Raw genomic sequence first — 27,911 nt, 5'->3', positions numbered from 1 at the left:
GTTGAATAAAAATTGATCTCGCTCTAAATAAAGGTTTTGATATTTGAGTTGCATTGTGGAGCTTATATCGTAAGGGGTACGATATAACCCTGCCCTATTTTGCTATTTTATTAGTAGGCTAGTATTGCATGGCATTTTGTAGAAATAAATAATATCAAGTGATCAAATGTCGATTCATTTACCTAAATAATTTCAAAATTTCCTTTGTAGACTACTATTTGGCACATCGGATGCACCAGGAAACATTCATGGCACATACAACAACAATCCTAATCACCATCAGTACAATCGTGGAGGAGGAAACAACAATCGGGTTAACGTCGGTGGCAACTATCGTTTACAGCAGCAACAGAATCGAAATACCGAGCTGGTCCCTGTAGTTAGAGCTGGTAAGCTTGACGATGATTCTTCCAACGGCGAAGGAGAGGTAGTGATAGTAGCAGTGGGAGGAGGAGGAGGAGGAGAAGGGCGGAAGCCGACACAAAATAGAAATACTTTGAACTGTGATCCAATAACAAATAATACTACTAATAAGTATAAGCATTATCATACAAACTCAAACACAATTGTTACCGCGTTGAAGCGAGAGACTCAGAACGGTTATCAATCGATGATCGGTACGATTGGCCAACTACGCATTAGCGATCTATACGACGAGTATGGCTGCAAGGGCAACAACAATACCAACGGTTTGACAGTGGGCCTTTCGCCACCGAACGAGTCTCTGTTGATGCAGCGTCGTCTCTCGCTTAAATCACGCAGCATTTGCAGTCCATCAGCAACGGTGGATTTTCCAAAAGAAACACAACATTATGATCATAATTTACCACAGCAACGTAAATATCATCACCAACAACAGCAACCACAACGCCAACAAACGCCAAACAATATGATCACGACAAAAAGTGGTTGAATTGGAAACGTTTGCTGGAATTAATCCTTAAAATCTTCATCTCACCATCTATTTAGTTCAACAAACCTGTAAACTTCTTCATAACTTTCCTTTTCTATCCTTCCTCGTATTTCAATTGCCATTTATTATTGAATTCCAGCAATGATTCCGGCTCTATATTTCTCCATCATTTTTGAAATTGTAAACTTCTCTTTTATCAATTTTAGTATATCTTTAAACGCAAAGGTAGTAACTCTTTGTAAATGATTCACAAATGAATATGGTTTAGAATTAGCACTTATTCTCGCTATACATATATATATTTTGAACGAAAGTTTGCAGAAGAACAACATAATAAAAGAATATATTCTGGAGCTTTTGGAAACAAATTCATAACACATATTTTTGCACTCAACTAACAAAATCTATTGTTATGAGAAGCTCAGTCTAGCGTTTGTTGAATGGCGTGGTGCAACCGGCTCATTTTTTAATTTATTCTAGTAGCTCGTGGACTAACCTGTGGGATCCGTTTGTTGCCTTTGAAATACGAAAGAAACGCGCAAGTGCGTTGCGCCTTTTGTTCCATGAAAAGTGGAGAGAGAGGATAGAAGACAGGATTTTTTTCAGTTGATTAATAACGACTCAAACTCAAGCAAAAGTAAATAAAAACAAATCATCCCTCAGGCAAATGCTAGGAAGGAAGAATATCCGAATTTCAAGTCGAAATGTTTTGTCTCGCATTATGATGTAGATAATAATACGGCTTAGTCACGCTGTATTCGAAAGTTATTAATTTGTTTTTGTAAAGCAGACAAATACAAAAGATTGAAGAATTCAACTATTACATGCTTTTATTTGGGTCATATTCATTCGATGTACAGTAATTTTGCATAAGGCTGTTTGGCATAATGAGTAAATGGCATAATTATATTGTAGCCAACACTACATTCAGGATCTGAAAATAATAAGTGGCATAACGGACAATGCTCACCCTTAATCTGATTAACGACGGATTGATTTTTGTATGTATTTTATATGTATTCCCATTATCGCTAGGAAAATCAAGGGTTGCTAGGATTCGATTGGACCACGTTCGATCGAAAAATCAAAACGTCGTTATTCAGAATAAGGGTGGCTATCATACTAAACTCAATATGTAGCCTGATACTATGCGTATCGATACCGATACGATAGCTACGACGGATTTGACCGACCATGCGGGCATTGTATTAAATCGAGACATATTCCTTACGTTTTAATAAAACGGGTAAATGATTCATATATTGGTTTGTGTATCAGAATTCTACAATTTCAATGTTATCATCTGTCCTTCGCTAAACAAAATATAACGCCAATTTTTTTTTATTAAGCTAAACAACCGTATGCCAAATAACATGGATCCCGTTGCAGTCCCTCTATTCTATCATATTAAAAGTAAAATGAGTCATATTTATCTGTTTGCTACTGAGTAGAAGGCACTGCTGCACGAGTCGATCGAAGCAACTTGTATCCGATAAATTGGAATTCATTTATAAGGTTTAAGTTTAGGACCGTGTTATTGAGATAAAAATGATTCAGATAAAATTATTATTAGTTGGAAGAAAATTAGCACCCACGGTTTTCTATGAAGATTGAACAGGCTGGAAAAAATTAATTTATTGAAATAGTTGTCATTTTTTCAAATTAGCGATTTTTGTTTTAACGTTGACCAGCTGTAGAGCTGTTAGCTGCAACTATACTCTCCTTATTCGAATACCAGTCCCATACAGAATGCCGATTTTGAGAAAAAGAATTAAATTAAGATTTGTTGCACGTAAAACTTTTAATTAAACACCTTTATCCCACTATTTCCTCATGTGGGACAGTTAAGAATAAATTAATCTTCGTTTTGCGGAATAAATCCGCAATTTTCTTCAGTGACGGAAAAAAGGACTTCATTCGTCAAGCTCCCTAAAAAATTGCTAAGATTCTAATGGAACTGATATTCGAGTATGGGGAAAGTAGCACAGTTACGATTTTCCTTTGGTAACGGTATAGTCATCAAAAACAACATGTTCTGCATTCTCAGTAACAAAAACTAGTAATTTACCGACATTTATTACTTCAGAGCTGTAGCTTTGTTGTATAATGCATATAATATTGCGTGCTTTCCCGAGAGTAGTGTCATCGATCTAAAAAAAGTCGTCTATGTCAAAACTGAAATGAAACTTCTAAAGGGGTGTTATAACATGCCTTAAATAAAATGATCACGAGAGATTGAATATTCCATTCTATTTGCAGAAATGAATGAAATAGATCTCACGATGAGGGTAAACTATAAGCATTTTTGATCTTACCGTTTTTATCACTACACAAGAACGCAGTCTATTTTTCTATCTAAACAAACGAAAAAAAATCTAAATAACGCACATTACAATCTAGTCATCTGGGTTACTGTTGTTGCTAAGCGCATATTCGATTTCAAGGAACAATTGCATGAAAATGCCAAATAACTGCACTCACAATGTTTAGTGGCAAATTATTGACTCCAATGAGGACGTAATATTTTTTACTTTAACATAGTTTTCTGCTGCATTTCGAGTGAATAGTTTCGCGACAAAAGGGCTTAACTGCAACTTAAAGTTTCTCTCTTTTTCGATAGTAAGCAAACTGCACTGATCAAAATTAGCACGATCGATTATAATGTTAATAGCATTTCAATTTAATATGCTCAATACTCAACCAAAGCGATTTGTTCCACGATTGCAAGATTAGATTATGTTTTACTTAGCCCGAAGTACATGTGTTAAATCTTTCATTTTCTAGTGGAAATAATTAGTACAGCACAAATGTATGTGCAAAACACTTGATTCGGCCAACCGTGTTTCAATTGAAATCTATATGGAAAACAATGAGACATTTGCATGAAATTCATACAGAATTTATAAATAACGATATATCTTATCGTTTTGATGTACATTTCAGATAAATGTAGCATGATTTCCACTAAATATCAACATTTTTTACGCTCGTTTGATGAGTTAAGTGTATATTTTCACGAATTTTATGTATTCGACATGTGATAGTTAAAATGCTTTACACATGATGCTAGCGTGCAAATTATTTTCAGTGTGTGCCAAACGCCTACACTACTATAAATTAGCACAATCGATTCACATGTAAATAGCACTTCAATTAAATATGCTTTTTATTTTCAATTCACAAATCGCTTTTGCTGATTTGCTTTAGGATTTCATTTGCAAATTTTCTAAGGTGCAAGTTTTCTAGTGAAAATAGGAACAGCACGTATGTATGTGAAAAACACTTGATTTAGTCAATTGTGATTCAATTAAAATCTTTATAGAAAAAAATGAGAAATGAAATTCATGCAGAGTTTAGCGGCAACGATATATCTATATCGTGCATTGTTAATGAATGGTACATGATTTCTTACAAAAATCATTCGTTTCATGAGTTAAGTGCAATTTTAATGAATTTCATGTTATTTACATGAGTTATGATAATTGAAATGCTTTGTACATGGTGCTAACGTGCAAATTTTTATCACTGTAATTGCTAATAAGCCAAAATAAACTTTCGAATTATTCTGGGAACTTCAATAAATAGTCTATATTCACTGCGTAATAATCGAAAGAGAAAGTAAACAAAGAGAAGCTTTTTTCGCAGGCCCATCAAACGTTTTGCGCTCGAAATTTAGCTTTGTACCTGCAAATGAGACACGTCAATACTAATATCAAAATCATCCGATAAAAAACAACAAAAAGAAAATGTTTATTGGTTTTTCATTCATATTTTTATCCTAAATTGGGAAACCCGATCTTGCTCTGTAGGGATTAAATACGTTATTTTTCATTAGTACCAAAACTTTTATTCCAATCGATGAAAACGACATTGCTGTTGCAGGCTCATCAACCCAATTCAAGTTCTATTTTTTATCGTTAAATAGCTTGAAACCAACATTGCATTATATTAGGGTCATTTTTGCTTGGTGACAAAATCCAGTGTTCAGTCTAACTAATGTGAAATCGTTTGTTTGAATCAAGATTGAACATAGTTTCAACGCAGTTGAACTGCCATTCGAGTCGGTTTCGAACCTAATTCTTATATCTGGTTCGCTCAAATCCCCTGCTGCTGAGTACGAACCCATCTCATTTTCGTGAAAATTATTTGTTTGGAAGGAACTACCTTGGATCAGTGCCAGAGTTTTCAAGCAATAACGACATAAGAGTGAGACCGTTGTATACAGTCAGTAGCAAGCAAACCTGTGAACGACCCGTTCGGTTTAGTGAATCAGGTATTACGAACTTGATTAAACGTCAGCAAGATGCAAAGCACTGAGCATAGCGGCGTTTACATTAGTGTATTCCATTTGTAAAATGCCCTATGCAACTACACCTCGTCGGAAGACCGAACGGCTGAACTCGAGGATTAATAAACGTTCATTAATTCGTCCTATGAAACTATGTAGAGTCTCAACCCATTTTCACATCTTTTTTTTTTTTTTCTAAAATAGCGGACACGATTGTAGAACATTCTATCACGCTTGATTATATTCATTCAGAACATTTATTTTTCTGTCGTATCGAAATTGCATACTGACAGCCATACTGTTTTTTTTTTTAAATTTTTGAATTTAAATGGGATAAGGCTCTGAATAGGTATACTAAAAGAAATAGTTCACACTAACGCCCAGTGCAGGGTTATTATAAGCTATAGGCTTATGTTTCCCATAAGCAAAACAGTTCATTAATATCTTTTTAATATGGACACTAGTTGAATGTTCAGAATAGCCCTAAATTCAAGAACTGACTAAAACTTTGTGGTTTATTTTTTTTTAATGTGTAGCTTCCACAGAAAATTAACTAATTGCATTATTACCGTGGTTTGTTTTCATATCATCAGTTTGGTGAACGATGAAGATATAAATTAAGCAATATCTATTATTAATCGATCTTCTAGTATCATATGCATTAGTAAACTTTTGAAAATAAAACCAATTCTTGTTTAGAAATGAAAAGAAAAACAGTAAAACAAAGGAAACAGATAAGACTGGTCTCAAAATTCCTTTTTATTCTTCCCCAATCATATGCGAAAAAGAAATATTGGAAAAGTACCACAATTGGCCGACTCGTGCCAAATGTGTATCTAACAATCTATCAATTGCTCTCGAAGACAACAAAAAAATGGTATCAAACTACTTGGTAAGCTGCGCATGTATGGTGTCCGGTGGCCATGTGCGAACATAGTTATTTCGCGTCAACTCTTTGTTTCTCACATTCTTACTAGCTGGTATGATGATACACAACGAACTGGTAAAATTGTATGATCTTCAACATAAAAACGGTACTCTCCAAGTTTTATGTACAATAACAGTAACAATTAAAATTCGCAGATTTTAGTGAAAGAAAGAAAAAAAAGTGAACTACTTATTTCCATGTTATATTTTTATACAAAACTCAGAAAAAAAAAACGAAAAAAGTAAAATACACAGAAAAAAGTAACAAATAATCTAAAAAATATAAAAAATACAAAAAAGTAAAAAATGAAGTAAAAAGAGAACTAAAATATATTACTACATTAATAAGGGAGCCCAATTTAATCGAAATAAGAAAAAGCTAATATATGATCGAGCTGAACTTATTACAAACACAAACAAAAAAGAGGATACATTTTTGAATTGTTGCCATATATTTTTTATTGTGTTAATATTATGTGAGAGATAGAGACAGAAAGGGTGACAAGATCCACCATGGAAAAATAAGGCCATTCTCTGTGGTATATTCCTAGACAACAAAAATAATTTTTCCATTTGTGGAATACAAAAGTTCTTATAACACTGCTTACAAAATATTTTGAAAAGTTCAGCATTGGAAATTCGTTACCTGGTTCTACGCAGTGCAACTCTCAAACCACAAAAACTCGGTAAACATCCTTAAATAACATTATTTCGTGAGAGAGAGCTCGAGTGATAAATCATGAGCTTGTGGAACATTGTCCATTGCAGCAGTACATAATACCATTGCTAAATTCATGACCTGTAAGAACATGCTGTGAACATCTTTTTTTTTAAGAAATCGGAGTTTGAGAAAAACATTTTATTTTAATGAAACGAAGACAGCGTTCTGCAGGATTGGTGTAAAATAATGGATATGCTCTGTTCTCGCCCATTTGGTATAACACTTATTTATACGAAATCATTCATGATAAGACATGTCATTTTCCACGAAGTCATTTGTTAAGATGATCATTTGGCACAATTGCTATTCGACCCAACGACACAAACGTGCGACCTAAGTAGATGCTGTCATATACGACTCGTAGGTTCCGTCAGTAAATTTGATCGTACTTGTAATTTCTTATATGTAAAGCAGTCGTACCATCTATATCCATCTCTACTTCTCTTTTCATCCCAATTACTTGAACCTTTTCGTCAAAATGGGATACGTTTGCACTACAAGAGTGCTTCTTGAATATCGATTAAAATGTGATCCGTCAATTGTGAGAAATTTAAAAAAATACAATTTAGTACATTGAGATTTGATGAACATTGGACCTATTCGATTGAACGTTGACATTTTGAAGACCAAAAATTTAACGATCTTTAAACATTTTTGTTGGCTTTTTCATTAGAATGCATCACTTATCCTGACAAAGCTAATGTGATATGCCTTTATTAGAAATAACGATGGATCGCATTATGTCTGATGAATATCTTTGGAAAAGTTGCGTTATTTATGGATGTTTATCTGTAGCGAAGGCGGAACACCTATTCGTTGGAAATGAACGTTTTGAAATAAATTTGGTATATTGTTTTCAAATCACTCAAAATTGTTTGTTTTTGTATCAATCCGAAAATTCTCTGCATGTAATAATACCATCATACAAAGACATCCAAGCTTGTTCATACATTCAAAAAAAAAAAACGGGTAAAGCGTACAAGTGGAAGTACGAAAAGTGTTGGTTGGTGAAAAAACGTGATTTCTAATCGCTCTGTGATTAAAATGAATTTTGCGATCTATTTGATTTCTCGGTGACAAATTTGATATACAGATTCGAGTGTCGGTAACGCGGCCTCGGAAAAAAAGAAAAGTTGAAAGAGTTGATTCGTGGACTAATAATTTATTTGGAATATGGCATATTCGAAATTTGCGGATGCACAAAAATGGCGGCCCAAGCCAGCCAAGAGTAAAATGGAAGGAAATAAAAATCAACTACAGCTAATCACCCTCATTCTTGTTTACGGCCGTATGCGATACGCTCGAAATTATATCAAATTCGTATTCCCGTTTACGTTCGAATCAATCACTATTTTAAACATCGCACATGCATAAAAACAACGCCCATCCAACATTAAACTATCAGTTCTGGTACAGATTTTAGTTGTAATTAAAAATCTTCGCTATCATTTGTTGTTTTACTTGTTTTTTTCGCTGACTAGTTGTTTTTAGGAAGATTCCAAGCATCAAGGAAGTGACGAATGCTACATAATAACGTACTCAGGACTAATTTGATTCAACTCGGTAAATGAAATTTTCAAATTAAACTTCGTGCAAAGCAGTCCGATCAGTATTATCTGTGAAAAATATGTTGCATTTTTCTTGCAATTTTGTCATGTTTTCGATAGTCTTCATATTTATTACATTGGTAAAATCATGCATTTAATATAAAATAAAGCATATTTGCCCATGGCGTATTTTCCAGTACCTAATGGATGTAAAATTTGATGCGTAAAAACTTGGAACCGTGCATATATTCGAAAGCTCGCCAGAAAAAAAACAGCATGTTACTATACTGCTATGCTTTCTAAATGTTTTCTGCAATACACAAATTTATGATTTGATTGCAAATCACCTTCAGCTCGAAAATAAATTTGTTAGAAATCGATTAAACTTTTTTCAATGTGTTCGAACGATTGATTCGCAGCATAAAAGTGACGAATCGAAACCACGCCATTTCGTCTATTCGTCCGTAAACGAGAATGGGACTTTCCGTTCGTACGATTGATGTTCGAATACACGTATCGTTTGAAGTTAAACTGCCATATATTTTAGCGTTTCGCATATGGATAATCACAAGAATTGGACTGATTTCATCAAGGCTTAGCATTTATTTGAAGAAGTTTAATGATTTTTGATTTTTTTTTGTGGCAAACGAGTCGCGTTCAAATTCATTAGAGTGAAAACAAGAATGGTTTATTCGTATTCGTTCGAAAATACCCGTTCGTCGTACTGCCGATACGGACGTAAACAAGAAAGACGGTGAATATTTCAAGAACAAACAGAAAAGAAGTATAATCTACAACATGCAGTTTAATACGGGTACACGTATAGTTACCAGACAACAGTACAAAGTCGGTACCGCAGGTGCCTCGACCAGAAACACGGGAGCCCCGGGAAAAGATAAAGCAAAAGAAGGAGAGGAAAAATCAACGACGATTGAACGAATAAAAAAAGACGAGACTGTAAAAAAGAACTCTCAAACTAAAGCAATCCTCGAACTAATTGATTTACAACAGATCAATTCAAGACACCCGGTACAAGTGGACAAAATTCTCACTACAGCAGGATTTAACGATTTCACAGAAATAACCAAGATCGGAAATTTCAGGTATAAAATCTCAACAAACAAAGAAGATACGCTGAAAAAAATTGATTTATCCAAAGAAAATTTAAGAATGTTCGCACCGAGAATGTCTAAACATATCATACACTTCGTAAAAGTACCTTTAGATTTGAAAAAAAAGATGAAATTAAAAAAAACATTGATGCAGACACCGAAGTCCTCAAAGTCGGAAGAATCAAACGAAGAGACAAAAACGGAATACTAATCGACTCACCGAACCTGAAAGTAGCCCTGAAAGGACAAAACGTAAAAAAGAAAGTGATGATATATGGATGTAACTTCAAAGCCGAACTGTACATTTTCCCAATCCGTCAATGCAGTGAGTGCTGGCGTTTTGGGCACAGTTTCAAATTCTGCCTGGCCAAAAGTAGATGTGATAATTGTGGGGGTCAACACGAGTCCGGAGAGTGCAATCGAAACACGAAATGCCCAAATTGCAAACTTTCGCACAATGCTAAGGTTAAGGAATGCACAGAAAGGCACAGAAGACAAATGATAACGCGAGAAATGAGAAACAAACAAATATGTTTTTCCGAAGCAAAGAAAACTTTCCCAAAACTAGATAATTTCTTTAACCTGTTGGAGGAGGAAGAAGCTTTTTCGGAACTCGAAGAAACGACTCCATCGATCTTATCAAAGATCTACTCTCGGATTCGCCGTCAAAAAGTAATCGATACTCCAGAAATACAAACCCAGGACAATGAAGTAAACAATGATCAAACTCGGAAGGATAACACCAACATACAATGCAGATGCCTTGACAACGTTTACAAGGCCACAGAGTTCGAAAGATTTATGGATAAACTCCGACAAGATTTCTTGGCGGAAATAAGAGGAAAAAACTGGTTCATTGGTCATACACTGACGAAAATTAGTACGATAACTCAACCGACTCCAGCATAGTTTATACAGAATATTGAAATGTCTACTTATGTTCAATGGAAAAGTTTCAATGAATATGTAACAATAAATCTTATGGTTTCTCTGCAACATTGTCCCAGGTGTCTAAATGGTATATGTGAAAACCTTGCTCTCGGCATCTTAAAACTAAAGCAGAGTGCCATATTAAATATATTATTATAACTACCATGTGGGAAGGTAAGTTTCTTGAGAAATTATCAACTATTCAACCAATTGTCTTCCAGTTATTTTAGTCAAGGGCAAGAAGTCCGAAGAAACTATATTTGATCCGCATACATACGACCAATGTTGCGATATGTTTTACAGTTCTGAATTTATTTCAAAGAAAATAGCACGCTCGGTAATTTCTGGTGTAATCAGTGTAAATGGATTTACATAAATTCGGCAATAAATCATTCGATTACTATGAACCGTTTTATCAATAGCTAAAATACGACCAACATCGAAAAGCAGATCAAAAATTGAAAAAACTGTCGTCGTAATGGTTAGAAGCAAGCCTTCCAGATGATTCGGGTGATAGTGCTGATCGGTTTAAAATATATTAATTATAATTATAATAACACGTATGCGAAAATAAACCAAATTTAAATGGGAACAAATATATTTTTATTTTTGTTAAATAAAAGATTTTTATCTTCAGTGTTATTTGTATCTTCTTTTTTCAATGTTGTTTTTTGTTAATTCAGTGAAAATGTTTTTAACAAAATCTAAATCCATGAAAGGAAAACAAATTGCAGCTTCAACCAATTCTATTCATTAAATTAAATTTTTATGACTTTGTTACTATTTCAATAAAATAAATGGAAATTGCCCAAATTTAATTATTCGTGCAATATTTCATAGTTTTATTAGGCATCCTGCGGTTCCAGCCCAAAACACTCTTGCGAATAATCTTATCAATTTTTGTAAACAAAATCCGTTCCAACATCTTGGTTGACGAAAGTGTGTGGGACATTCTTCGTCATATTTTTCTTATCAAATCTGATCATTTCCACCTTTGTTAGGAGCACTTACATATCAGTTCATCGATTTTGAAAAATATTCATATACTGTGATACCTTTTTGATACTTTGACCTGTTCTTTTTCATACTTATTGAACTCCAATGCAATTGTAAAAAAATTCAACTGTCATAGAAATGTTTAAAAATGGAAGTGGAGCATAATTAAAACTTTTTTAATTGTACAGGGTCCGGCACTCGAAGTGTAACCAACTTCAGACCGCTCGCGCAGCTGACGCACGGGCATCAGCTCTCTAGAAATTTGCTAAATGACAGATCGGAGTTGTATCACAGACTAACAGACAGGACACTCAAATTAGATTCTTGAACCATATAAACGGTCATTTCGAATATTCCTTTATTTGGGACAGTACTCGCATTTGTCATGATGGCGCCACGTTACCCTATCAAATACATCCTGTCTGTCATCTTGACTGTGTTTATTTTGTTCATTTACCAACCGAGTTGCCATTCATACAGAATTACCTGTACTGTATTGATTTGTATACCTCCATGCGAATTTCATGCAGTATACAGATTAATTACATATTGCCAAAACTATATACAGAATTGTGCCTACTTCTCATCCTACAACGCAATACAAAATCGAACCCGTTTTGTTACAATATTTACTTTCTTCTGGTCTGCCGTCACTTAATTTCGGGTGAAAATAACCAACACAATCAAAAATAGTCTAGATGAACAACGTTGAGTAAAATAAATGTTTACCTTCCAACATCGCTAAAAAAGTTAAATATATTATCAACGTAATCCAATAATTTATTGTGACGATTCATTATCAAATATTTTGACGAAATCTGACAACCCTGCTGATCGGTGTTGACAAACGAGGGGAAACCAACTAGTAAAAAAACTTTTACGTAACACAAGGGGTGTACCGATAGTAAATAGTTCGCGCAGTACAATATAGGTGGAACTAGTGCATCACTAAAAATGATTTTTATAAGAATTAACTCATACTGTCATGTCTGTTAGTCTGTGGTTGTATTGTTTACAAGCGCAAGAAAGCATTTTGCCAAAAGTGAACGCGAAAAAAAAATCTTGACTTGAGAGAGCGAAGGAGTTGCTTCGTTTGGCCGAAAGCGGCCAATTTCCGAACATTGTATTTTCTGACGAGAAAATTTTTCCAATTGAGCAATTCGTAAACTCTCAAACCGATAGGGTTTAGTTGAGAATTTGAGTCATCGATTGGCCACCAGGAGGCAGCACCCGCAACAGATAATGGTTTGGGCCGCTGTAACCGCAGATGGGCGCTCTCCAATCGTTTTCATCAAGGTAAATGACGTCAAGGTAAATGCGACATATTATCGGGAAAGTATTCTGGAGGTTGCTTTGAAGCCGTGGGCAGACAAACATTTCGGTGGCAGACCATGGACGTTTCAGCAGGACTCGGCACCGTCTCACAAAGCTCGAGTGAACCAAGAATGGCTGAAAAACAACGTTCCGAACTTCATCACGTCCACACAATGGCTCTCGAATTCACCAGATGGAATCCAATGGATTATTCTCTTTGAGCCATTTTGGAGAGCAAAGTCCGAACTAAAAGATACACCAGTCTCGAGGCGCTGAAAAAAGTTATTGTCCGCGAGTGGGCCTAAATACCTGCAAGTCACATTTGGCAACTTGCGATTCGTTTTTTGACCGTCTCAAGGCCATAGTCAAGGCAAAAGGTGGTCATATCGAGCAAAAGTGAATTGATTCTGAATTTTGTATTATTTTTACACATTTTGTACTTTGAATTAAGTAAAAGTAATCTTCCAAACTGAATTTATGGCCTTTTTAATTGGTTACACTTCGAGTGCCGGACCCTGTAGGTCATTTGCATTTTAATTTTCATTTCCAGCTGTATAATTTCAATATTATTTCATCTTAATATCATCCGCATTATAAGGACTTCGTAATACATAAAACTACATGAAAATCTTCTTAATATCATCCGACGATTGGTGTAGATTAAATTCATTCGGTTTATGATATGCGATTATATGTACGAACACAAGGGGCAAATCACTCTAAACTCTAGACAATCTCATACTAATAAACTCATGTCATTCCAAAACAATTTTCTCTAATCTCTTTTAATCCCAACTAGTCTAGATAAATTTGGTTAATTTAAAACTAATCCAACCTAGTTTTGCCTAATCTTGTTTGAAGTGTATCTGTCATTCGAGCTCCCACGCAGAGATGCCATTTATACAGATTTATCTGTATTATACAGATTTTTACATGCGCATACAGATTTAATACAGAGTACAGATTTTATACAAATTTCTCAAATTAAATCCAGATTTATACAGATACCACAAAAAGTAAGAAAGAAATAATGAAACTTTTCCGTCTGAGCGTGTTTGATTACCCATATTCAAATGAAAATTTCTTCGTGCAGCGTCATGAAACTTTATTGTCAGACTGAAAAGTTGTATGACCTGACTTGACGTTGCGTAATGGGCGTTTGAATTCCATGTTTGAATTCCAAGTCATCAGTTTCAAACGAAAAAAGTATATGGATTTACAATTCAATTGTGGTTGATAACAAAAACAATTAAATTTCGTCGTTGAATGTTCATGTCCGTGCGGCAAGGACTTACGATATAAAGGAATGCTCTTTGCATCTGCCATTCTATAACAATAATCTAATGGAATAACATCTTCAAACATCATTTTATTTCCGAAATTTCCTTTCTGAATACAGATAAATACAGATTTTTTATACAAAACAATACAGGTTTTCTATGAAAAATATCTGGCATCTCTGCTCCCACGTTCACAGCTTCTTATGTCAAAATAATGCTTTTCCAGATCTCGGCTAAACTTCTCTAATCCCATTCTAACCCTCTCAGCAGGCCGTTCAATTTTGTTGGTTTGTTGAACGACATATTGCACGAAATATTCGTTCAATTTGCTGGAACGGTTTGTTGTTGTTTTTTCTCTTGCAAAAATAGTGTGAAAATTAAGTGTTACCTTTACATAGAAAGAAAATTTGTTGTTATTCTACGTGAAGTAGAAGTATTGTGTTCATTCGTAACCGAATGTTCGAAGTGAGCACACGCGTTTTTTTAACAATCGACATCGGTAAGACGAAGGTGTCTATCACAGCAGAGGCTGTAGTATAGGCATTAAATAAAAGTGATAAAAAGTAGCATCCCCGCAAGTGAGTTCTGTCTGTGCACCGGTTTTGTATCGGTATCGACAGTAGACGCTATTGTGCTATCCTCGGGCAGCAGTTATTTCTATTGTTTGCTACCCGCATCGCAGCAGCCAAATCCTGAGTCAAGGTCACGCTGAAGCACAACGAAGGAGTGAAGGAGCAACTCACCTAACAGCTTACCGTGACATACTGTTAAGTATTTTCTCAAACTTTTTCTTCCAACTTTTACTATTCATATATTTTCTTTTCATTTTATTTCTTTCTTTCTCATTTCAAGTGCGGGAGACTTCTTTACTCCCGCACTTTAAATATGAATATTGATGACAGTGGGGGTGTCTCGGAGGAGGGCGAAGCTGAACGAATGAACGAAGAACATTTAGAGGCTGAGTTTGCTTCCGAGATGCCATCTACCCCTCCTATACCATCTCCCCCTCCGACACCATCTCCCCCTCCGATACCATCTCCCCCTCCGATACCATCTCCCTCTCCGATGCCATCTCCCTCTCCGATGCCTCCATCTCCCTCTAAGATATTGCCTGCTCGCCAAAAAGTTTACCAAGACGATGGCTCGGGGGGTCCGTGGGTGGTATACTTCCGGCCCAAATTAAAGTCTCTCAGAGTTTTAAATATTGCTCGGGACCTGGAAAAACATTACTCGGCAATAAAAACAATAGATAAGGTTTCGCCAAACAAGTTACGCGTTGTTGTGTCCGACCTGAAGCAAGCAAACGGGATTGCTACCAACGAGTTGTTCACGAAGGAATACCGCGTGTACGTCCCGTCTCATGTGGTGGAGATCGACGGTGTGGTCCGTGACGAAAGTCTGACAATCGAAGATCTGATGAAGGACGGGGTAGGCCGTTTCAAAAACCCCGACCTTCAACCAGTGAAAATTTTGGAGTGCAAGCAATTGCACTCCAAATCGATAGATGGTAAATTTTACCAATCGGACTCATTTCGCGTGACTTTTGCCGGATCTGCACTTCCAAATTATTTGGTAGTGAGTGGAGTTCGTCTACCTGTTCGGCTGTATGTACTGCGGGTAATGCATTGTACAAGCTGCAAACAGCTAGGTCATACGGCAACCTATTGTTGCAACAAACTGCGATGCGGCAAATGCGGAGAGGCCCATGAGGACGATCTCTGCAGAAGAGCAGTGGAAAAGTGTTGCTACTGCGGGGAGAATCCTCATGATCTTTCGGTGTGCCCTACGTACATACAGCGTGCGGAGAAATTGAAGCGATCCGTGAAAGAACGTTCCAAACGTTCTTATGCGGAAATCTTAAAAAGAACCACTCCATCGACCCCTGAGAACCCGTTTGCAATCTTGCCAGTTGAAGAGGATACCTCTGACGACCCAGGCGAAGGACCTTCCTACACACAGGTTGAAGGAAGCAGGAAAAGACAAAATCTGGCTTCTCCCAAGCTTCCTCGTAAAGGCCTCAGACTGTCCTCTTCGTCACAAAAGAACCAAACGGAAACAAAAAGTGCTGACTCAAAACCGAAGCAAACACCTCCTGGGTTCAAAAAACTTAGGGATGATAAGGAGTACCCAGCACTTCCTGGGGCATCAAAAAACCCGAATGACCCCAAAGCACAACCAGAAAATCCAACAAACGCTGGATTATTGAAATTTTCTGATATCGTGGACTGGATATTAACAGCCTTCAATATTACTGATCCTCTGAAAAGCTTCCTAACTGCTCTACTGCCAACAGTAAGGACATTTTTAAAACAGTTGACAGAACAATGGCCCCTCCTTGCAGCGATCGTATCTTTTGATGGATAATTTACCACTGAGAATCGAAGATATGATCATTGTGCTTCAGTGGAATTGCAGAAGTATCATCCCAAAACTTGATTCTTTCAAACACTTAATACATACTCATAATTGCGATGTATTCTCCTTGAGTGAAACTTGGCTTACTTCTAACATCAACCTCGACTTCCATAATTTTAACATAATCCGCCTGGACCGAGAAGACTCTTATGGAGGGGTACTTTTAGGGATTAAAAAGTGCTATTCATTTTATCGTATTAACCTCCCCTCGACACCGGGAATTGAAGTTGTTGCTTGCCAAATTAATATTAAAGGCAAAGATCTATGTATAGCTTCTATCTACATTCCTCCCAGAGTCTCGATAGGGCATCGTCGGCTTGCAGACATCATAGAACTTCTTCCTTCACCGCGGCTGGTTTTAGGGGACTTTAACTCGCATGGTACAGGATGGGGCTGCTTATATGATGATAATCGTTCTTCGTTAATCCAAGATCTGTGTGACAACCTCAATTTGACAATTTTAAACACGGGAGAAATGACACGGAACCCTAGACCGCCAGCACAACCAAGTGCGCTGGATTTATCCCTTTGCTCGACTTCGCTACAGTTAGATTGCAAGTGGAAGGTAATCTGTGATCCTCACGGTAGCGATCACTTGCCGATCATAGTTTCTATCACCAACCGTGGAAGACCATCGGAAACAATCAATGTTTCGTACGATTTCACACGAAACATTGATTGGAAACGTTACGCGAGCTCGATATCTGAGAAACTAGAAACATCACAGGAGCTTCCTCCGGAGGAAGAGTATACATTTTTGGCTGGCTTGATTCTTGACACCGCAATTCAAGCTCAGACGAAACGAGTACCTAGCGCGCAAACTAGTATGCGTTCTCCCAACCCATGGTGGGACAAAGAGTGCTCAGAGCTGAAAACGAAAAAAGCTTCAGCCTTCATCTCGTTTAGAAGGAACGGAACGCCAGATAATTATCGGAAATACGCGGCGTTAGAATTTCAAATGAAAAGTCTGATTAAAGCTAAGAAACGCGGTTACTGGCGAAGGTTTGTTGACGGATTAACGAGAGAAACAGCAATGAGCACTCTTTGGAATACGGCCCGTCGCATGCGCAATCGAAATCACGCGAACGAAAGCGAGATATTTGATTTCGCTAAGAAAGTATGTCCTGATTCTGTTCCGGAACAGAAGATATCCCGCGTCGCGACATTGAATACAAACGAAACACCGTTTTCGATGGTAGAGTTCTCACTTGCGCTCTTGTCGTGTAACAATAGAGCCCCGGGGTTAGACAGAATTAAATTCAACTTGTTGAAAAATCTGCCCGACTCTGCCAAAAGGCGCTTGTTGAATTTATTCAACAAGTTCCTCGAGGGTAATATTGTCCCACACGAATGGAGGGAAGTGAGAGTTATTACTATTCAAAAACCTGGAAAACCAGCCTCCGATCACAATTCGTATCGGCCGATTTCTATGCTTTCCTGTATTCGGAAATTGTTGGAGAAAATGATTCTCTTCCGTCTAGACAATTGGGTCGAAACAAATGGATTGCTTTCAGGTACACAATTTGGGTTCCGCAGGGGCAAAGGAACGAACGATTGTCTAGCGTTGCTCTCAACAGAAATTCAAATGGCATTTGCTCGTAAAGAACAAATGGCATCAGTTTTCCTCGACATCAAGGGGGCATTCGATTCAGTTTCCATTAACGTTCTATCTGAGAAGTTGCATCAGCATGGTCTTTCACCAGTTTTGAACAACTTTTTATATAATCTATTGTCCGAGAAACACATGCATTTTGAGCATGGAGATTTGACGACAAAGCGATTCAGTTACATGGGTCTTCCTCAGGGCTCATGCTTAAGCCCCCTTTTATACAACTTTTACGTAAATAACATTGATGAATGTATCAACGCATCTTGCACGCTAAGACAACTTGCCGACGACAGTGTTGTGTCTATTATAGGACCCAAAGCTGCCGATCTCCAAGGACCATTGCAAGATACCCTCGACAACTTGTCGACATGGGCTTTTCAAATGGGTATCGAGTTCTCTACGGAGAAAACTGAGCTGGTTGTATTTTCAAGGAAGCGAGAACCTGCGCAATTACAGCTTCAACTAGGGGGTGAAACCATAGCTCAGGTTTTCACATTTAAATATCTCGGGGTCTGGTTCGATTCCAAAGGTACCTGGGGATGTCACATTAGGTATTTGAAACGAAAATGCCTACAGAGAATCAATTTCCTTCGTACAATAACCGGAACTTGGTGGGGCTCTCACCCAGGAGACCTGATCAGGTTGTACAAAACGACGATATTGTCAGTAATGGAATATGGATGTTTCTGTTTCCGCTCCGCTACGAATATTCATTTCATTAAACTGGAAAGAATTCAGTATCGTTGTTTACGTATTGCCTTGGGTTGCATGCAATCAACCCATACGATGAGTCTTGAAGTGCTGGCGGGCGTCTTACCGTTGAAAAACAGGTTCTGGGATCTCTCATATCGACTGCTAATCCGATGCGACATTTTGAATCCGATGGTGATAGAAAACTTTGAAAAGCTCGTCGAGCTTAATTCACAAACCCGTTTTATGTCCTTGTATTTTGACTACATGGCTCAGAATATAAATCCTTCTTCGTTTGTTCCCAATCGTGTTCATTTTGTGGATACTTCTAATTCTACTGTGTTTTTCGACACATCCATGAAAGAAGAAATTCGTGGAATCCCGGATCCTGTACGCCCTCAAGAGATCCCAAAAATTTTTAATAATAAATTTAAAGAAGTCGACTGTAATAAAATGTTTTACACTGACGGATCATATCTAGACGGGTCCACTGGCTTCGGTATATTCAATGTAAATTTCACCGCTTCCTATAAACTCAGTGATCCAGCTTCAGTTTACGTCGCAGAACTAGCTGCAATTCAGTATACCCTTGAGATCATTGACACTCTGCCCACAGATCACTACTTCATTGTATCGGACAGTCTCAGTTCCATTGAGGCTCTCCGTTCAGTGAAGCCTGGAAAGCACTCGCCGTATTTCCTGGGGAAAATACGGGAACAATTGAGTGCTTTATCTGCAAAATCATACCAGATTACCTTGGTTTGGGTCCCCTCACATTGTTCCATACGGGGCAATGAGAGGGCGGACTCGTTAGCCAAGGTGGGCGCACTAGAAGGTGATATCTATGAAAGACCAATCTGCTTCAATGAATTTTTCAGTTGCTGTCGTCAGAAAACTCTAGCTAGCTGGCAGAATACATGGAATAGTGGAACTCTGGGACGATGGTTACACTCAATAATCCCACAGGTATCGACGAAAGCTTGGTTCCGGGGGTTAGACGTGAGCCGAGACTTTATTCGTGTAATGTCAAGGCTCATGTCTAATCATTATATGTTCAGCGCGCATCTCCGTCGTGTGGGGCTCGCTGAGAGTGGTGTCTGCGTTTGCGGTGAGGGTTATCATGACATCGAGCATGTTGTTTGGATGTGTGTCGAGTATAGTGATGCCAGGTCCCAACTCATAGGTTCCCTTCGGGCCCGAGGTATACCACTCTTCGTACCAGTCCGCGACGTCTTGGCAACTCGAAATCTTTCTTATATGACTCTCATCTATAACTTCTTGAAAACTATCAATGCTCAAATTTAGTGCTCTCCCTATCTCTTTCTCGTCTACAGCTCTACCGCACTCTTCTTTACGTTGCTGGAAGTATGGCCTGTGTAAACGATGCTTCGGAGCATGCACCTGCCTTGAACTGACTGAGTTGCTGGAAGCTACCCAAAAACGTCACATCAACGTCAGAACACACCAACGAAGCATTCCAATCCAGAATAATCTCTTCATTGCTACAAACTGAAAAACATGAAGATTCATCGAACGCAAAATGTGTCTAAAAGATGTATGCCACAAACCAATGATGTATTCAAATTTCAATTCAATACTGTGTAGGTCCCACCCTCCCTATGTCCCCTTACTAACTGGGGAGTATGCCGCCCCGTAATACGGCATCCCTTTCTCTCTCCCTAACAACAAGACAATCGGCCACGTTAAGCTAAAGCAAATGAGCCTAATAAAAATTTTATTTGAAAAAAAAAAAAAAAAAAAAAAAGTATTGTGTAGGTATGTATTGTTAGTTTAAACAAATAAGTGGAGAAAACTTCAGAAATTCTGCAGTAAAACTAGTCCAACGGGGCTCCAACTCCTCATGTTAAAAATGGCTCAACAATGGACCTCTGTCTGCCGGGTTTGTTGAACGAAAAAAATGGCATTCGGTTCAACGGTCTGTTTCAAAATCGGCAAACGAAGGTCCCGTGTTGGCCTCCCGTTGAACGATTGATTGGACTTTCATTGGACCAATGATCCAACGTATTGGACCAATGAAGGACCACCGTTGAACGTTTTTTTCTAAGTGGGAATCCAGCGAGATCCCTGCTAAACTTTTTTACTCCCGGTAAAACTTGTTTGAGTTCAGACAAAGTTTAGAGTGATTTGCCCCTTGTACGAACATTATACGCACTACAAAATGAATAGTATTTCCTATACGGCTGCTGTGATGATTAATTTTGAAACGAAAATCATCTACATTTTGGATTCATTCAATTTATAAGTGTATGTGCGTTAAACAAACTTCCTATTATATTCATACAAATCAATTTGTTGTTGACAGAGGGGAAATTTAATGGCCGACTTATTGAAACCATCTGAAAACCGTTATGGGGATCGGATGAAGCAAAAACCATTCAGCTTGTGGCCGGAAAATTCTTTCAGTGTAGAATTCTATTCATGAGCTTGTAGAAGTTGAGAGTTTTTGAACGAAAAGGATTATATGTATTTTTAAAGAAAATTCCGTCATATCACACAAATAGAGATTTACATGATAAATGTAAATCTCTATTTGTGTGATATGACGGAATTTTCTTTAAAAATACATATAATCCTTTTCGTTCAAAAACTCAACTTATCATTATTAATACAATTTAACCATCACAACTACGTTTATTTTTTGTTTATTTTGTTTTGTTTTTTTTTGTTTATTTTTTGGGAGCAGGGAAAAGCCCGATGGAGATGAAATTTGGCAATCTCTCTTTCCAGCAGGTATAAAACCTCCTCATCTTTCGTATCAACAGATTACAATGATCGAACAGATGCAATAAGGCTTAACACTAACAATAAAAACAAATAATTAAAACTAAACCTATAACCCTATATCTAGTTGATGACACCAAGCACTACAGGGCAGCAATAGTGTTCTTGCTTCAACTGGCGGAGAAAAAGGGATAGGTAAATAGATGATGAAGGTAGGTGGAGGGGGTGAAAAGTAAGCGTGGTCGAACAACGGGGTTAGAATCGGCATGTAGATCTAGTTGGTGATGGAAAAGATGGTGGAAGACGAAGAGAAAGACGGGGTTAGTGTTACGGATATGGTACAGAGCAAAAGACTAGTGTGTCTGTTCGATACAAGTGACTTTATTCAACTGAAGGGAGAGGGAGAAATATTGTATTGAATATAGGTGAGAACAAATTTAGCGTGTGTGAGAACCCGACTAATAACTAATGTAACATCCTCTTCTCATTTTAAAAATAAAAATTAATCATCTATAACATAGTCTTCATACTTGCCCGGAAGTTTTCTCTCACGTTTCGGTCTGTACGTCGCATCTGTGGTCTGCTTGTTCGATTTGTTGGTGGTGGCCGCAGCACCCTTGCTGCCCCTGCCGTGTGTCATCTCGGGTGCATCAGCTGATTTGTTGACAACGGGAGTTGCCACTGGTGTTGTTTTCTCGTTTGGTTCAATCGCAGTAGACGGCGGCGGAATCAATTGCAGTCCAGGTGTTGCGTTAATGGTAGGTGTTGTGCTGTCACTGTTTTGTGGTGAACTATCTGGAATCGAGACGAGAGGGCTTGATTCTGGTTCATTACGCGGCTTGATGTTCACCAGATCTCTCCGGTAGCAAGAACCGTCAACGTCCACCACATACGATCGGTCGCTCAGCTTCTCGTTAATCGTTCCTGGTGTCCAGAACTTGTTGCTTTCCGGATGTGCTTGTACGTAAACAGGCGTTCCAGTTTGCAGTGCAGGTAGGTTGCGAGACTTTCGATCGTAGTAGTACTTCACCTTCCTCTTGTTTTCCAGGATTGTTTCCGGGACATTTTGCACAATTCGAGGATCGTATTTTTTCATCGAGGCTGGAACTCCGCATCTTGTGTTGCGTGAAAACAATCTGCTCACCGGGCTGCTGCCTATCTTGTTCGGGATGTTCCTCCAGTGAAGTAAAACATACCAAATGTCTTGATTGGTTTCTTCTGCCTTTTGTAGCAACCGCTTCGCGATTTTGACGGCTGCTTCCGCTTTCCCGTTCCCTTGTTGATGGTGTGGGGAAGAAGTCGAGTGCTTGAAGTCCCATTTGGTCGCCATCTGCTTCATTTCCTTGTTCACGAAGTTGGTCCCATTGTCCGTGACGACGATCTGCGGAATTCCGTGTCGAGAAAAGTTATTTTTACAGGTTTCAACTAGACTTCTGGCGGACATGTCTTTGAGAATGTCCAGCTCAATGTAATCAGAGTAATGATCCACTGTTACAAGGAACTGGTGTTTCTTGCCACGGTAGGAGGCGAAAAACACATCCATGGAAACGATTTGCCACGGGTAGACTGGAACAGGGTGACTCTGCATCGATGGTTTCTGCTGGCTTGGTGAAAATTTGGCGCAGATAGTACATTCCTTTACCACATCCGTAATCTGCGCGCTCATTCCCGGCCAGAAAATATTTTCTCGTGCGAGCTTTAGGGTTGCTTCGATACCGTTGTGGCTCACGTGTACTTTGTCGATCATAGACCGCTGCAGGACTGACGGGATCAGAATCCGATCGTTCCTGAACACCAGTCCATCTTGTGTAGACAGCTCGCTCCGATACTTGAAGTAAACTTTGACGGCAGTTGGCACCCGGTCAATGGTATTGGGCCAACCATTTCGGATATAATCCATCACTGCTTGCAGAGCTGCATCTTGCTTGGTGGCCTCCATGATACCACTCAAACAGCTGTCGGAGATACTCAAGTAGCCACTCACGTTGTAATCTTCCAGCTGCTGAAAGACTTTGTAGATGTTCAACTTTTGATATTCGTTGCGTGCAGCTGGGTCATCATAAGGGGCGCGAGAGATCGCGTCCGCCACGATGTTTTCTTTTCCGGTGACGAACTTCAGTTTTAACTGGTAGCGCTGCAAGTTCAGGAGCATATGCTGCAACCTCTTCGGAGCTGTTAACAGTGGCTTGTTGAATATGTTGATCAGAGGCTTGTGATCGGTCTTCACCGTAGTGCAGGGATTTCCCACGATCAGTTGATCGAAGCGCACGCACGCGAAAAGAATTGCCAGTAACTCCTTCTCTATTTGGGCGTAATTCTTCTCCGTGTTTGTCAGCGTCCTCGATGCATAGCCGACGATACCATCCTTTTGGAAGATGGCCACTCCGAGTCCGAAGCAGCTTGCGTCGCACTCGATTGTCAGCGGCTCACGCACATCGTAATACCGCAGGGTCGTGATATCGGACACTAGGGATTTTACAATAGAGAACTCTTCATCCTCAGCTTTAGTCCATTGCCATGGCACCTTTTCGGAGATCAAACGACGGAGTTTCGAGAATGTGGCACTCAGGTTTGGAATGAACCGGCTGAGATACGTGACCATCCCAATGAATCGATGCAGTTCCGTTCGATTCGCTGGGACCGGGTAGTTCTTAATGGTCGAAATCTTTGTGACGTCTGGCTGTAATCCTTCGTTCGAGAGAATATGTCCGTAAAATTTAACGGAAGGCTTACAAAGTTTGAGCTTCGATTTGTTTAATTTGACATTGCTTTGTTTTAGACGTTCGAGCAGCTTTTCGAGGTTGACGTTGTGGTCCCGAAGTGCTTCCTCAATAGTTGTGCCCCGACCGTACACCAGGACATCGTCGGCCAGGCACTCCACACCATTCAACCCCTGGATGATCTCTTGCAATTTGGATTGAAATATTTCGGGGGCTGAAGATATGCCAAATGGAAGTCTCAGCCACCTGTAGCGACCGAATGGGGTCCAGAATGACGTCAGCTTGCTGCTTGGTTCATCCAGCACTACGTGCCAGAAACCTTTCCGTGCATCCACCGTCGAGAATACCTTCGCCTGGCCCAACTCAGGCAGAATTTCATCCAGCGTTACGAATTGTAGATTGGGTCTTTTTAACGCCTTATTTAACGGAATAGGATCCAAGCAAATCCGAATCGACTCGGAGCCTGGAATACCACGTTTCACAAGGAGAATATTGCTCACCCAGTCGGTGTGATGATATTCCCTCGTAATGATTCCGTCTTTCTGCAGTTGGTCAAGTTCGGCTTTCAGCTTCGATCGCAGAGCAATCGGCACTCGGCGGGGCTGCTGTATCACTGGCGTAATACTCTCGTCGATTTCCAAAGTGACTTCTCCGTTCATTATCCCATAGCCACGGAAAACGTCACTGAACTTACCGACGATTTTTTCGGCTTCGATGCGATATATCTGCAGCACATTTGGGTCTTCTAGTGCCGGATGAGCTGGTACCACGTTGACGGAGTTGCAGAACTTAACCAGGCCAAACGTTGTGCAAACCTTCAGAGATAGTAGTGGTCTGTGGTTGACGTCGACGACCTGCAAAACCAGCAAGTACTTCTTCTTCTGGCGTTTACAGGGAAGTTTAACTTGGCCAAGGACAGTGATTGTTCCCCCACCGAATGCTTGGAGTTTGTACGGTGACGGGAGCAACTTTGGATCTGATTCTCCGGTTAGTTTGCACAACCAGTCGTAGCCGATCAAGCTGGTATTGGCACCTGTGTCCAGCTCGCATTTCACTCTTCTCCACTTGCTATTTACCTTCAGAGATATTTCCGCCAGGACGTTTCCTCCTTTCTTCGAGTTGTCGAAAATTTTGCCAATTTCACCGACTTCCGAGTCTTCCGACTGGTCACTATCCTCATCGCTCGAGTCACTGTCCTCGGATGTGTCGTCATTTACTTTCTTCACTCGGCGCGTACGGTTGCGTTTCGACGAATTCGCTGGATTCTTTCGGCAAACTTTTTCGAAGTGGTTCTTCCCAGAGCACAGCTTGCATTTTTTTTTCCGAAAGCTGGGCAAGAACCTTTAGTGAACGAATGCCATTCCCCACAGAACTTGCACAGACGAGCCTTCGAGGATGAAGCTTTTAGCTTGTTCACTTCCGGTACTTTGTCAGATGAGAGAGACTGGACGTGCTTCGCCGTAATCTCCTCCACACGGCACAGATCTATCGCCTTCGGTGACGTCAGATCGGCCATCGTGAGCATTTTTGAACGAAGATGTGGCCATTTGTTGGATGTGGCCAGCTTGTAGGTGATCATCTCCGCTAGTAGTGCTCCAAACTTCGCCGGCTTTGCCAACGACTTCAAACGGGCCGTGTAATCGTCAATGCTCTGCGTAGCTGCTTGGCTGGCCGTGAAGAAATCCAGTCGATCTACGATAATGTTTCTGGTACGCGTCACTTTGGCTTTGATAGCTGCCAGCACATCCTCCGGTGTTCTTCTGTCCGCTTCGGTAAGGTCGAAATTGCAGAACTTTTTCAGTGCTTCCGTGCCGACGACTGACAATAAGAAGCTAACCTTTTTCGCATTGTCTGCCGGAGGCCACGCGTCCATGCCCACTGCTGTGGCAAAATTTTTCCAGTTGTCCTCGAAGAATGAAAAATTTTCATCCATGTCACCTTCAAGGCACAATGGCGGAGGAAGCGGCACATTTTGGGGCCCAGGTGCTACCGCCGGGGGCTCTCCCTGCTGGCGAATCAGCTTCTCGAATAGCTTATTTTGGTGTTCCAACAGCTTTGCTAGCTCCTCCATTTTGGATGATTCGCGAAGAAAGTTAAAATCGCTTTCTTTATTACGTACAACGCGATCTCGGATGTTTAATGACCGACGATTACGAACGTTTTACTTTTCGAACTTTATGCCGCGAGTGCTTCTGACACCATGTTACGGATATGGTACAGAGCAAAAGACTAGTGTGTCTGTTCGATACAAGTGACTTTATTCAACTGAAGGAAGAGGGAGAAATATTGTATTGAATATAGGTGAGAACAAATTTAGCGTGTGTGAGAACCCGACTAATAACTAATGTAACAGTTAGAATTGGCAAGTAGATCTAATTAGTGATCGAAAAGATGGTGGAAGACGGAGAGAAGAAGGAAGTGCGAGCGGGTTAGTATTCGCAAGCGAATCTGATTAGTTTCCAATAGAAATAAAGAAGACGAAGAAAATGAGAAGGAAAGCGAAAGGGTTAGTATCATCGAGCGAATCTGATTAGTTTCCAACGGTGATGGGAGAAATTTTTGTATTTTTGTTCAACCACCACTAGGTTGAACAAAAATACAAACGGTTACAGACAAATCCTGATCCAAAGTTAAACTGACGAGTGGCAATGAAACAATCGTTTGATCATATTTCGGGATAGATGAAAGTCGAAAACATTGGAGCAGCTATTGAATGTCCTGCACATACTGGAAAATGGTTCATTGTAATGTAACAATAATTTGTTCGTGCAATGGGTAAACTTAAGAAACGATGAGAGCGTAGATTACGTCGATGAATGTCCAGATTAATCAATTGCAGAAGTTCGGGACAATCGATACGTGATTGTAATAAATCAGCAACAAAAACGGCTTTGGCGGCATTCCTACGAACAGATAGCAGATCCAGGTCAATAAGCTTACAACGATCTTTGTAGCTAGGAAGATTAGTGGGATCCCTCCAAGGTAAATTGCGCAGAGCGAATCTAACAAATTTACGCTGGATAGTTTCGATGCGTGCAATGTCGATTTGATAGTGAGGATTATTAGAACCGAAATAGTACAACGTGCAACGAGGATTCAAGAAAAACCTATATGAGTTTTAAAGAGTTTTTGATCGCTTCCGGAGTCTGGTGAAACTATGGTTATAATGTGAGTTTACGTTTTTTTTCAGCGTTGCTGTAAATAATGGCTTGAAATTTCGAATACAAAAATCGAATCCCAATAAATTTAAAGAATTCAATCATTTATTTGAATCCGAGCGTGTGAAAATCAGTTTAATAATATCTAAGAAAAGATTGAAGAACTCAACGAACTGAGTAGAATGATATATCATATTTTCCTTCGGGCTCAACTTTAGCTAATTGAGTTTTGAAGTGAAAAAAAAAGTAAAATAGCAAAATGTGTTTGTTACTGCGCTAGCGCTCTTTATAGAAGCATATCGTTACTTGTGTGAAAAATCGAAAACATAATCGATAAAAGTTTTTGTACGCTTTTCATGGATATTCAAAAAAAAAATCTATACTTATTGAAATATAAACATCAAGATCAGTTATAATTTTGAGCATCCTGTTATGCTCACTTGATTGGCCTATTTCCAATTATCGCGTGCGCGTACCAGACATATAATGTAACGTTATCCCCATTCATCACAGTTCCACTTTTCATCCCATATACTAAAACCATTGGTT

At 39.1% G+C, this 27,911-nt stretch overlaps 1 protein-coding gene across 1 annotated transcript in view; it reads left to right on the top strand.

Moving 5' to 3' along the window:
- Window positions 1-7,720, top strand: part of LOC131440568 (probable serine/threonine-protein kinase pXi) — a 49,598-nt gene extending 41,878 nt beyond the window's left edge. The window contains exon 6 of the mRNA XM_058611965.1: window positions 211-7,720. Within this exon, the coding sequence (XP_058467948.1) occupies window positions 211-913 (703 nt within the window). The 3' untranslated portion in view covers window positions 914-7,720. The remainder of the gene's footprint in view (window positions 1-210) is intronic.
- The last annotated feature ends 20,191 nt before the right edge of the window (window positions 7,721-27,911 follow it).

Source organism: Malaya genurostris, chromosome 1 (assembly GCF_030247185.1).
Source record: "Malaya genurostris strain Urasoe2022 chromosome 1, Malgen_1.1, whole genome shotgun sequence".
In the NCBI taxonomy this organism is placed as follows: Eukaryota; Metazoa; Arthropoda; class Insecta; order Diptera; family Culicidae; genus Malaya; species Malaya genurostris.
Note: the sequence above shows the minus strand (reverse complement) of the source record. Positions and strands in the feature narration are given on the sequence as shown.